At 39.6% G+C, this 13,002-nt stretch overlaps 1 protein-coding gene across 1 annotated transcript; it reads right to left on the bottom strand.

Annotated features, from left to right (window-relative positions):
* Positions 1-4,010: 4,010 nt before the first annotated feature.
* Positions 4,011-12,719, bottom strand: LOC124132122 (zinc finger protein 91-like). Its single transcript, XM_046495809.2, has 2 exons — positions 12,602-12,719; positions 4,011-8,973 (listed from the first exon to the last, which is right to left on the bottom strand). The coding sequence occupies exon 2, from the start codon at positions 8,930-8,932 to the stop codon at positions 6,959-6,961; it is 1,974 nt and encodes a 657-aa protein (XP_046351765.1). The 5' UTR covers positions 8,933-8,973; positions 12,602-12,719; the 3' UTR covers positions 4,011-6,958.
* Between the last annotated feature and the right edge of the window lie 283 nt (positions 12,720-13,002).

The raw sequence follows: 13,002 nt of genomic DNA, 5'->3' as shown, positions 1-13,002 counted from the left end.
CGCTGATGAATCCGATGACGATGACGATGCCCATCTCCGCTCCAGCGCTTGTACCTCCTCTGGTATCGACGACCACCCTCATGTCAATGCTCCTACATGCTTCCAGGGTTTCGGAACCTTTTCCCGGCCTTCCAGCTAAAACACCAGCTGTCCTTACAGCAGGTGCCGGTCGCGACAACAGCACCTCAGCACCTCCTGGCGCTTCCGTGTATGTTGCCCACGATGCCCCCTGTGCATTCGACACCTGATACAATATACAGGTAGCGCCCCTAATAATGTGTGCAGATGATATGGACTCCCCTCGGTACAACGGATCTAAGTACACTCATCTAAGCCTTAACCAAGTCCCTGACTGGATTAAGGACCCTATTTCGTGGTCTAGTGGTAGAGCATCTGGGGGTTGAACCCCGGCCATGTAATCAGTACTTCTTGTCACCTTGACTGTCATTGAGGGGCTAAACCAAGTACTGGTCTGCTCATTAATCAGTCATGTTAGGCTGCCATTACTCTATCACCCGGCCCAGACATGGATAAACAGGACACTAATTTCGTCCAAGACCACTTCCATTCCACCGGAACGATGCTGAAGGATCTGGTCTCACCATTGGACAAAGATTTTGCGATATCATCGGTGTTCAAGATTCCTTAGCTTAGGAAGGATGCTTTGCCCATCTATGCTTTGGAGGTGGTGGACAGGACACACACCAGGGATGAGGATCTCCACCTAATGTCTAAGCCAACACTATCAAGATTCAAGACACACTTTTGACTTCCATACAAACGGAGGTCCACCTTTTCCCTAAAGCCCTTTGTCAGCCTGACCTCATGGTCCACAAGAGGGCGATAGTACTCTGGTTAAACTTGGATTACGTGGCTTCTGGTAGACATCATCTGTACCAGAACTTATAAATCATCACTATTCAAGATCGTTTAGCCATTTGACAAATTCATCATAGGCTACCAGGTACCCACCTCTCGGGATCATCGTTGACAGCTCAGGAGGTGTCTCAAATATCATAGTGATCATTTTGCTCCTTCACAGGCAACATCACACATTCTTCTCAGATCTCGAACACCACTTGTCTGTCTACCACCCAGTTCACAGGGGATTGTATGAGTATGGAGCTTGAACCTCATCGCTGGCTAAATAGGGGATTCTAGGCTACTGAGCAGGGTGATTTAAATGTCAAGTTTTTAGGCCTCTCTGACTGTAAACATCTCCGATCTGAAATAGGTCAACTGACCTAATGCTATTCAGTCTTCCTCTTTAGTCTGGCTGCTGCGGCAAGGGTCAACGCTCTACATCACCCTTGTCCAGTTTAAGTGCAGGACGCACAGTGTCATCTTGGTCTGTGACAGGATTTCATAACTGGCCCTGAGCTGACCTTTTGACCTCTCTGGTGCTCGTCACACCAGACTATAGGGTTTACATGCTACTGGCATGAGCTTGGTACGTCAATTTTAGACCTTAGGTCACACTTTCTTCTATTACTGTACTGTTACCTAACATCCTGCATCTCCCACACTCTTGTTTCTATCTGACAAGAATGGTCACATGGTTGTGGTCATTGCAAGGTGATGGTTCCTTGGACATTTTGACGAGGGTCTCTTGAGGATCAGATCTGAAGTTAGGCCTGCACCGTCTGATAAAGATGCATTAAAGGGGAAGTGTACACGCAAAAATCACTTTCTTTCTTTTTCTAAACAAAACGCAATTTTAGAATTAATTAGTATCTGTGTTTGAAAATATACACTCTTTTTTTTTCACAGTGAACGTAGGAAGCTCACAATAGTGTGAAAATGATATGCCGTTATGAGGCCTTCGTTTTTCGAGCTAAACAGGCCTGAGTTATCCCCCTTAGATTATGACGTAATTGGTGCCAATTCAACTGGGTCCCTGTCTATTCTCAATGCAAAAGATATTAAGTACCAGTTTGCGGTAAAACAACATGGCCTACGACACACTCCGGCGCAGTGGTGACTCAGCATAACACTATGCTGGCTGGCATCTGAGACGCTAGAATCACACACCTGGACCTACACCACGTGAAGCGGCTCTAACAAAGCATGATGACGTCATAATGTTTATCAATTGGCACCAATGACGTCATATTGCAAGGGGCATAAGCCATGGTGTTTTTGTTGTGGAAATAGAACACTTGGTAAATGTGAAAAATATAAATCGTTTTAATGCGAAAAATATGTTAATTAATTGTGATATTTTTATATTTTTGTCTATGACACTTCTATCATGTCTATGTTAACACTTTTAATGTGGAAAAAGTACAAGAAAAATAGGTTCATTTCCGTGTGAACTTGCCCTTTAAGGAGTAATGCTGGATAAGTTACAAAATTTAGTAAAATATAAGTATCTTTTACATTTGTATTCTTATCCTGCATTACTTCGTCAAAGTACCCCTCCCATGACAGTGCTATTTCCCTGACAAACTCTTTAAAGCAGTAATGTGACGTCAACACTTCTGGGTCATGTGGCAGCTGTGTGAGAGTGCTACCACACAACTGGTTGGAACTTCTTCTTCAGCTGGACCTCTCACAGCTTCGTCTTTCTGTCCCAAAACAGCAGTAAATGCATTAAGGGATAATACAGGATAAGTATACAATTGTAAAATATATTTAGTTTTTACTAAATTTTTCCATGTCACTTTTTTTTTGCTATGCTTCTGTACCAGTGAATAAATCAAACTTTTTTTCTTTGTTGTGTGGGTCACTTTTCTCAGCACCAACAGGCTGTTTTCCTTGTCCCCAGTGGAGATTCTGGTCAGAAGAACTACCAATTAACAGTGATAAACCTTGGATTTTAATTAGGTGTCCTTGAAAATTGTGGGCCTTTTCATGACTTTTGGGGGCATGTGGTAAAATGTGACGGCTGTAAACATGCAAGACTACATTAAAATGCTGTATCATGTATATGCTATAACAGCATGTTTAGAACTTGAGGCTACTTCTGTGCATGAACCTTTCGAATACAGTACCACAACTTTTCATGAGGACACTCTCTGCTGTAGGTCATGTGTCTCAAAGACAAGCAACCATTTTTTTTTTTATGAGAATCCGTCGGACACAAACTCAAGACTTTCGGATTGTTAGCCCAACAGCTAACTAACTGATCTACGTCTACACCGAAACTAACTGCAAATTTACCTATTCATGCCTAGAATGTTATGCAACTGAACGAAAAAGGGTCGAAAAGGTGATGGACACTGACGAAGGTTACGGGTAGGCTTGGTGTCTTGTGACTTTAGTCTAAGGACCCTTCAAAGTGATCCCGATGCCATTTGGCACATTCGACCCGTTCCGTAATCTACAAGATACTGAGTGGTGAGGAATGAGCTGATATGGCACCAACTGAAAATGGTGTCAGAAGTCGAACTCGCGGGTATGCATGAAGACATGGTATTTAATAATTCATTGTGTGATTTCTGTGACAGAAACGTGTGGTAGGGAACACTGCAAGGATGTGGACCATAGTAGGGAACAAGGGAGGTAAAAGCATGGCTAGTGATGCCACAAGGGTGAGTCCGCTTTTGAATCATTACTGAATAAATGTAACGAGTGAAAGTGGCTTGTGTGAATGTTTCCAGCAGCCAAAATATTCAATTCTAAACCATTCTTCATCCTGCTTTCTCAGTGTTTTTGTGAGAAGAATATTAGGGGCTGCTATAAAATCAATGATAGCCACTAAATGGGTACCTAACTCTAATGATCATAAAGCAAGGGTTGATTGATCGCAAAAGGGGATCCAAGGGTTAATGATGAAGTTTGAGTAATTTCATAGTTTCTAAACAGGTACGTAACCCTAAATGATCATAGAGGTTAAGGATGGAGTTATGGGTACCTACATTAACACTGGCGACATTTGGATGTGTTCAGCACCAATATAATATAACTAATAAACCACATTCTGTGCATAAAAAGGAAAATTAATGAATCTAAAAAATAACATGTTTATTAGTTTCCATTTACTGGTATAATGATTTTAGCCACTTGAATTAATAAAAACTATATTGAAAATACCGGTAAAAGTGATTTCATAAACTAGCACTTGCTGTAAAAAATGTGCTGTCGCATGTTTCATTTAGTAAACAAATATTCAAAACTCTCAGCATCGCTGATTTCTGGTGTCCCCCGCCGTGATATTGCTGGAATATTGCTAAAAAGCGGCGTAAAGCCATACTCACTCACTCACTCAGCATCGCTGGGCTTATTCAATGACATTCTGTGATCGAGGAGATAATAGATCACTGAGAGGAGCTTTGGAACACTCGATGACTCCTGACATCACAGGGCATTGTTTCGCTGGTGTGACTGGCAACAAAATACTTCAAATTACCTCATAGGGTATTGTGATGTGTTGGAAAAGTTTGTGGTACTGGCAGGCCTAAAATAGACAGCAGGAACCCTGATTATAGTAGACAAGCTGACTTTGTTCGAAAAATATACTGTATTGATTATTGTGAATGTTTTGTTTAGCAATAAAGATTCATAAGGTACTTTATTTGTCGGTTCACAGGTACTGAGTCACATGAATTACCAGTCCAAGCCTAATTTTACTGGTTATTACTGGTAAACGGGAAAACTGATATAATATCGTTGTGTCATGAACAATAATACATTTGTTACTGAACATTCTCAGAATGACACAAAACTGTATGAGAGCATTTCATTGGTCATTAGAAAAACTATTAGTCAGAAAAATCAGATTACAAATCAAACGTATTTGCGATCCAAAAATTTCTTAAAAATTGGAATAAGTTTTAAATGGAAAGTGATTGTGTAAAACAAGTTAGACATCACACATATGTAATGTGCCCTTGGGCCCACAATATCCATTTTTTATGCATTAATTATTACAATGATGTGTCAATGCCGCAGAAACACAGCCCAGCTCTAACCCTGAATTACCCTATGCTTCCTGTAAGAGGTGACTAAGTGGATCAGGCGGATAGACTCAGTGACTTGATTGATTGTATGTCATAATGCTGGACTCGTGTGTGATGCTGCCCAGTCACCGGTTTGTCTGGTCAAGACTAGAATATTTACAGGCTGGAGTGCTATAGCTGGAATTTTGCTGACTGAGTTGGTAAACACACACTTGTTTCTTGTACAAGTCCAGCAAGATGTGTGCTCAATGGGGTCAGATGACTGCCTCAGAGAAAGGGGGAGATGACACCTACCTTGTGTTCATAGTAGTGGGACAGGATTGGCTTTGAAACTGTATGACCCTATGTGTCTTCCAAAACATGCACATGATGTTGACATCTGTTACCAGCCATTTACCGCCCAGCCTGGAGGAAGTGAGAGCTCCTTCCTCAGCTAGTTGTGTTCAAGTTTTCACAATATACTCCTCTGACTATGTGAACAGTCTGAGTTTTTCTCAGTTTGGGAGATACCGGTTCCAACACATGCAGAGTTCCAGAGGGTGTACATTACCACTGTCAGACAGATGCAGTTGGTGATCATCATGATCCTGGCAAGTCCTTTCTCTCAGAGACATCTCCTGGGTGGCTGGTCCAGGTTACCATCACTGTTGCCAGGCAAAAAATAATTCAGGACAGGACAAAGTTTGTTCCATGGCAGAGAGGCACTCGTCTTTTGGCATCCCAATGTGTGGAAGCAGCACAGGTATTAGTACAAGTAAACGACATCATACAAACGAGGAATGAAACGGTATGACTGCTTGCCATGACGTTCCAACTTTGTGGTTTCGTCTGAAGAGGTACTTAGTTTCCAAGGTTTTGGCTAGCCAGTAGAGATAACTCCATACTGATGTCATCCCTTAAGGTATATAAAAAACACAACCATTTCTCTAGTTTTGGGTTTTAAGAATATACATGCACCATGTAAATCTAATTAATGAGGCCTCTTATTTCATTTGTGCAATCTACAAAAATAGTCTGTAAAGATAACCATGTATAAACATCGTACAATAATGACACACAAACAACCTAGGAAAACATGTAATGTTACAAATATCATATATGGCTGAACCACGTTATCTCCTCATCTTACTTAAAAGCTGAATGTTGTTCACAATAGCCCATGGCTTTCACAAAAGTGGTTCACATCTTACACCAGCGTCACTTTCAGCTTTCCTCCCACATTATGCTGACATGCCTTGATATATACCCAGTAACTGAAATACTGTTTAATACTTGGTGTTCCCGCTGGCTTTTGAAACTGCCAGTTTAGTGGACTGGCAGCTCTAATAATTACCAGTCCCACCCTAATTTTTGTCATCTCTGAAGTAACTTAATTTCATCTAAACATCATTCACACTAACTTCAGTCATAATTTTCTCCTTTTTTTAATATTTCAAGATGAAGTCACTACAAATGGATATTTTATCTCGAAGCAAAGCAAAATGTTATTCCCTTGCAATAAAAATAGACAAAGGGAAACCCTGATGGTAACAGACAAGCTGACTTCGTTCGAAAAATGTACTTATATGAATATCACCAATGTTTGGTTCAACAACAAAGATTTATAAGGTACTTTATTTGCTGGTCCACAGGGACTGGCAGTCACCTGAATTACCGGTCCAAGCCTAATTTCACTGGTACAAAACTGGTAATTACTGGTAAACGGGAACACTGATACTGCATTAAAACCACATGGGTATTGTGCCAACACCAAGGATCATAATGAAGGAGAATCTGGGATTCAACTCCTGTTCATTGCACCCTGAGCACAATTCTGCACAGCAAATTGCATTGCAAGTGGGACATGTTTGCATTTTCTTTACATGAACATCAGTCAATTTGAGTATGAGATAAGATTTAAAGGTAAATTGTCACATGAATCTATCCAAATACATTCTTTATGAAAGTGTATACAAAAAAGTAGAAAATAAATAGTGTTAGCAAAATACGGCATACAAATACCTGGGTAGTTGTCTTGTGAGACCACACAACTATTGTCAAAACAAACTGTACAATATTCAAGATGGAGTCTTGCTGTGCACCACCGTGTGTCTCTTCAGGTCATGTTTACGGTTAAAAGCTTTGAAGCACACAGGACAGGAGTATGGCTTTTCTCCTGTGTGGGTGCGGAGGTGAACTTTAAGATCACAAGCAGCAAAGAATTTACACGAACACAAGCTACATGTGTATGGCTTTTCCTGAGTGTGGGACATCATGTGCCGTTTTAGATCATAGGAATTAAAAAACATATTGTTACAAACGATACATTCATGTTGATTTTCTCCGGTGTGGAACTTTAAATGAGTTTGTAACTTGTTGTCTGATTCAAAGTTCGTGTTGCAAAGACAGCATGTGACATGACTGGTAGAGTGGGATTTCATGTGATGTTTCAGGTCCAGACGGTTATCAAACTTGGAACCACAGATGTCACATTTGAAAAAATATTCTCCTGGATGAAAGTTGCTTACATGCCGTTTCAAATCGTGACTACGACTGAATCCGGTTTTACAAACATGACAAAAAAACATTTTGGTGGGAGGAATGTCTTCCTGCTCACCAAGTTCAGGATCAGACTCATCACCTGGAATATCCGTATCTTCTGATACGGATTCCAGGTCGTCGTCATCTTGCGATTTCCTTATAGCCTCCTTATGTGTATGGAGATGCTCATTAAGACTGGGAATATTTTCACACTTTAAATCACAGACCCTACAGCTGAGGATTTGTTCATCTTTGTGGATTGTCATGTGACGCTTTAGGTCATAACCCCTGTTGAAGCTCTTTTCACAGACATGACACCGAAAAGGTCGTTCCCCAGTATGAGTCCTTAAATGCACCTTCAGTCCCGAACAGTCCATGAAACTCACCCCACAAATACCACAGATGAAATCCTTGTGTCCTGTGTGTGTTTTCAAATGCCTCTTTACGTCGGTTTTCCGTGTGAATAGCTTCTCGCATATAGGACATTTGTTCAGACCTGTGGCACAATCAAAATAGTCATTCCGATCTTCATCCTGGTCTGAAAGCCCTGCCTTCAAGCTTGGTTCTGTTTCATTCTGCTCATGTGATTCTTCTACATGTCTGAGAGCCTCTTCTTTAGTTTTGAAAGTTAAATCACACATATAACACGCAACATCATCATCTTCTGAATGAGCGAAAATAAAATGTTTGGTAAGCTGAGTAAGATCATTAAACTTCAAATTACAGTACATACATTTACACTTAATCCGAGACTTGGCATGTATGATTGAATGCCGCTTGACATCATGCTGCCGCGAGAAGGCCTTACCACATATTCCACAGCTGTATGGTTTTACTCCAGTGTGGGTACGTAAATGGATCTTGAGGCCACATGAATCCAAAAATCCTAATCCACATGTTCCACATCGGAAGCTGTGCTCGCCAGTGTGAGTGACATTATGACGTTTCAAGTCAAACTTGCGCAGGAAGGACTTGTCACAGAAGCTACAAGAGAAAGGTCTCTTGCCTGTCTGAGATACTTCTGGCTTGGTAGTGATTGAATCAACTCCTTCGCTCATCATTGCACCAAACACAGTATTGACACAAGCATCTTCACTATTAGACACGGAACTACCCTCTCCAGTCCCCAAAACTGTATTGTCACAATATGACTGAACACTGGCTTCTCCACAAGAAGTACCTGCAGTGCCATGCTGGTAAGTCTGCAATGCATTGTATTCAGTTAAAACATCCTCATTTGATAACTCTTCATTGTCTAATGATTCTAAACCTTGGTGCAACTGCTCATGCTGTTTCAGATGATCTTCAGACAGAAAGTCTTCCTGGCATATTGGACAGATGTAGATTAAACCTGATGATGCTGCACTTGGACCTGGAGACTCGGACTTGGTCTCCCTGGAGATCTCGGTGTTCAGGAAGTGTTGTTCTACATGGGTCTGAAAATCTTCTTTGCTCCGGAAATTGGCATGACAGATATCACACTTCAGATAGGACTCCTCTGGAGAACTCATGGTGAAGATCTTCAGGTCAAAGGGCTTCAAAGTTAGTTTGTCTGGAAACATAAAAACAAAACAAGTGCACTTATAACTTTAGGATTATTTCAAACACTAAACAGACTAGGTATCCTTCACCTGATATAATGGGTAGAAAATCAAATGGTAAAGTGAATTGTACTTCTCTACCTTTTTCACACCAACACTTTTAGCTCACATCCTTCCACCTACTGTCTGTTCATGATGTTGCAGTGGTGCAAAGATGTATTCAATTTGATTTGTAAACTTGTTTTAAGTCTCATTTAGGAGATAAACATACTGTGTTTTCAATGTAGAGCTAGGTAACCTGTAGATTTAACTGCCCTAAATTGAATTTGGAACCGAACGTGCAGCGTGAGGTATCAAATGATAAATTTAGGGTGGTTAAATCTACAGGTAACCTAGCTCTACATTGAAAACTCAGTATGTTTATCTCCATTCTACCATGACTAAATAAAACGCGAACTCTTTGGTGTTAGCAAATATACTGAGTGATGTGGCATTGGTTGAGTCCAGTATTTTGAGCGGGTTATCGATCTGAATAAGGGAATCACCAAACAAAATATGGCGCTGCATATACTCAAGCAGTTTGTTTACACCGTAATACTTCACATATGACAGGCATTGAAAGCATATAAGCACGGCAACTTGGTAAGCTAACATGAGGTGGGCATCCCTAAAGAAAACAAAGTGAGCCTTGCAAGGCTTTCGCTCTACATCGCACGTCACCATTATGACATCATATCGCTCATTGTGACGCAAAAGATATGACATCACAGTCGTATATAGAAGAGCGCCAAAATTCCAAGCTTTCTGTTGTCTCCAAAACGTAAATATATTCCCTTTGTAGATTTCTATTGTGTTTTCTGCATGAAATGTATTGCCACACATCCTTTGAATATTGTAGTAACCGCATCTGTGCATTTTGTAACCTGTAATTGTAGATATTATCATGATAATTATTTAAATATGCCTACCGACAATGACTGAAAATAGTACTATTCTATGAGTATTAGCTTCCGCAGTGATGCGGTTGTCAGAAACAGCTGTTTCAATTAGAGGGGGTTTATTGTGATTAATAGCCTCTGATTGACCAATCAGAATCGAGTAAATTCCAAATTCATGGTAGAATCAGCAATATCCCAGCTATGTATCAATACTTTCATGGCTGCATGTACAAATACTCTATAATCATGTCTGGGTCAGACAAACCATTGATTAATATTATCTGCAATCAGGGACCCTCAATAGATTTGTATTTCTGAAATGTCCTGGTTGGTAGTGTGGTAAAATATGTACCAATAATAAAAACGACCACCATGGATCTGAAAATTTCACTGGTCTGCTTCAATTGGCTGTCTTAACCAAATATGGCTTGTCCATTTTGACTGGTATCCATGCAGCTCTGTTGATTGTGTTAGTCTGGGCAAAGCACCTACATCATTATGATGTCCCGCAATGTTATACTTTGTGAATACATGGAATATCCATGGACATCAAATGGAATGCCACATTGATATAAAATACTGTAAATCTTTAAATTAATGTGTCTCCAAATGAATGCAACTGCTGACCCTAACCAAAAATGTGACTCAATAACAAATGCAAGAAAAGTAGGGAAAGAGATGAGATCAAATAGAAATAAATGGTACAAAGACAGGTGTCACTCATGCCGTCTCTGTGCCTGTCACATGATCACATTTTTAATAAAGAACATTACAGAGTTCCTGTATTTGGGCAGTGCCACCCATTTATTTCTTAAATGATCACATCAATTTACTTCAAGTAGTTTTAAGTGTTCTAGCCCTTACCGTAATATTTGCTAATGTCAATGTTTTTTTTAGTTTTTAGTTTTTATTAATTGTGAGAGAGGGTACTTGTGAAATCAACTCCTACAGTTTCCAGAGAATATTCCTGACACTCTACACACAAGATGTCGACATGTTGATGATACGCATATCGCAGTCCCGTTTCATTTCGACTAATTTTGACAGAGTTACTGCCCCTGTTTTACGGAGCTTCATTTGCCTAATTGTGAGAGAGGTACTAAGCTTGTGAAATCAACGCATGAATACGGTGTTAGCGTTGGGCGTCTCAACGTGCATGATTCCCATGCACCCTTTTGAGTTGAGTTGATTGGTTCAACTGTGTCATATGGCCCTGTGACGCAGGGGTAGCATTATGCAGATGGCTGTTTCAATGAATGCTTGTTCCACCTGTGACGAACAGGTCTGGCTGTTGATGAAATATAGTGATAGCTAAATAGACATATTTTTTATTCATGCACCGATTGTCTTTAAATGTAATATCCAGTTATGTATGACTGTTTAATAATCTCATACCAACTTTGACTGGAGTAGGTCCGATAGTTTTCCAGATATTGTAGTAAACGTCGGTACCTTAAATTACCTTCCAGACTATACATTTCATTAGCTACTCACAATATGGTCATCATATATAGGAATCGATCCAATATATCCATCCTTCTGGGTAAAAATAAAATGAAAAATTTGAAATAAGGTGTTGATGTTTGTCATTAAAGTAGCAAATCATCTCACATGCACTAAAACTGATAACCCGATGACACATTTTATTAATTTATTAAAATCAGATTTTATACTGATAATTATGGTAGTGCATATTTCCGGAGCAGAAATCCCAAACCGTTGAATTTTTCTGGATGAAACTTACTTATACAGATCAGGCTAGTGGTGAACTGGTGTCTTTTGATGATTAAGTAGTTTAAAAAATACTGAACAGCATTAGTTTTTTCTTCACTGAACTGATAGTTTTCAATGGCAATGGTGGGTATAAGTATAGCCGAACTCCATTTCTGAATTGAACCAGACCAGAAGCATATATGTCATCTCCTGATGACTCTTGTTCAGTCTATCATCTATGCGATGATATGGAATGAGCATAATTCTGTATTCTGATTCTGAATAAATAACTTGATAAATATTTCTTATCCATCCATTCATCACCCAGTAGTGGTATGCATGTCTTTCATCAACTTATTCATGCTAGAAAACCTTAAAATTGGCCTACTGAGGCGCTGTAACGTTACATCAACATGTGTGACCCACTTCAACTGACATTCTGGAATTCACCAATGTTGATTTATGCAACTTGCAATTATTAAAGTTAATGAATTAAATTAATGTTTTTGTTTCAGTGTAAATGATAAAAATATACTAAATTTAAATGGTTATATTGAGCTATTTTACACAATCCGATGAGCCGTGAAAAGGCTGCTTGTTCACGGTTTCGTACATTTGTTTTGGTTAACAGATACTAGAACATTTTGAAGGTGGCAAGGGAAAGATAGGATCTAGATATGTTTGCAGTAAAATGGATTATGGGTAAAGCAAGAGAAGACCGAACTCGAAACTCGGAATTACGGTTTATCCATCCCTTGGAACTAAATGTAAGATCCCCAGTTCGATTCGCGCACTCGGGATCTATGACATAGGCTAGTTTCCTTGGGAAAGATAAACCGTTATTCATCGTACAAGGCTACTCGTAGCTCGTTAGTTATTCTCATTGTGTTGTATCCACCTCACTGACCTGTGAAGCTATGAATTATCCTGATTCTTGGACAGATTAATCAATGTCTTTCAATATATACAATATCTAGAACCAATTTACCTATCAAAACTTCCTAAAGTTGTCCTTAGGACGCTCCATCTACGCGTCAGTCTCTTTTCGTCAAAGACATCTGAAATTTTAATGCTTTGGTGACATTAATTAGAGTAGCCTCCCCTGATGTTGCAAGGGAGGTAAAAACGAGAAACGTAGTTTCAAACGGTGTAATTATTCCTGGGTGTGTTCGAATCCCGTTGAAATTTACAAACACAACAAAGAAGAAAAACAAACTTATATATCATTTGCAGTGTAAAAATGTGTTTTATTGATGTTTTTGTAAATGATTCATCACAGATTTGTTTTCTATTGAATTAGAGTAAAATAGCCACACCTTCACCTGAACATCTTGAGAGGATATTGGTATTGCATAAAATCATTATTGCTATGACAGGGGATAAGTTTTA

Source organism: Haliotis rufescens, unplaced genomic scaffold (assembly GCF_023055435.1).
Source record: "Haliotis rufescens isolate VD_foot unplaced genomic scaffold, xgHalRufe1.0.p SCAF_4, whole genome shotgun sequence".
In the NCBI taxonomy this organism is placed as follows: Eukaryota; Metazoa; Mollusca; class Gastropoda; order Lepetellida; family Haliotidae; genus Haliotis; species Haliotis rufescens.
Note: the sequence above shows the minus strand (reverse complement) of the source record. Positions and strands in the feature narration are given on the sequence as shown.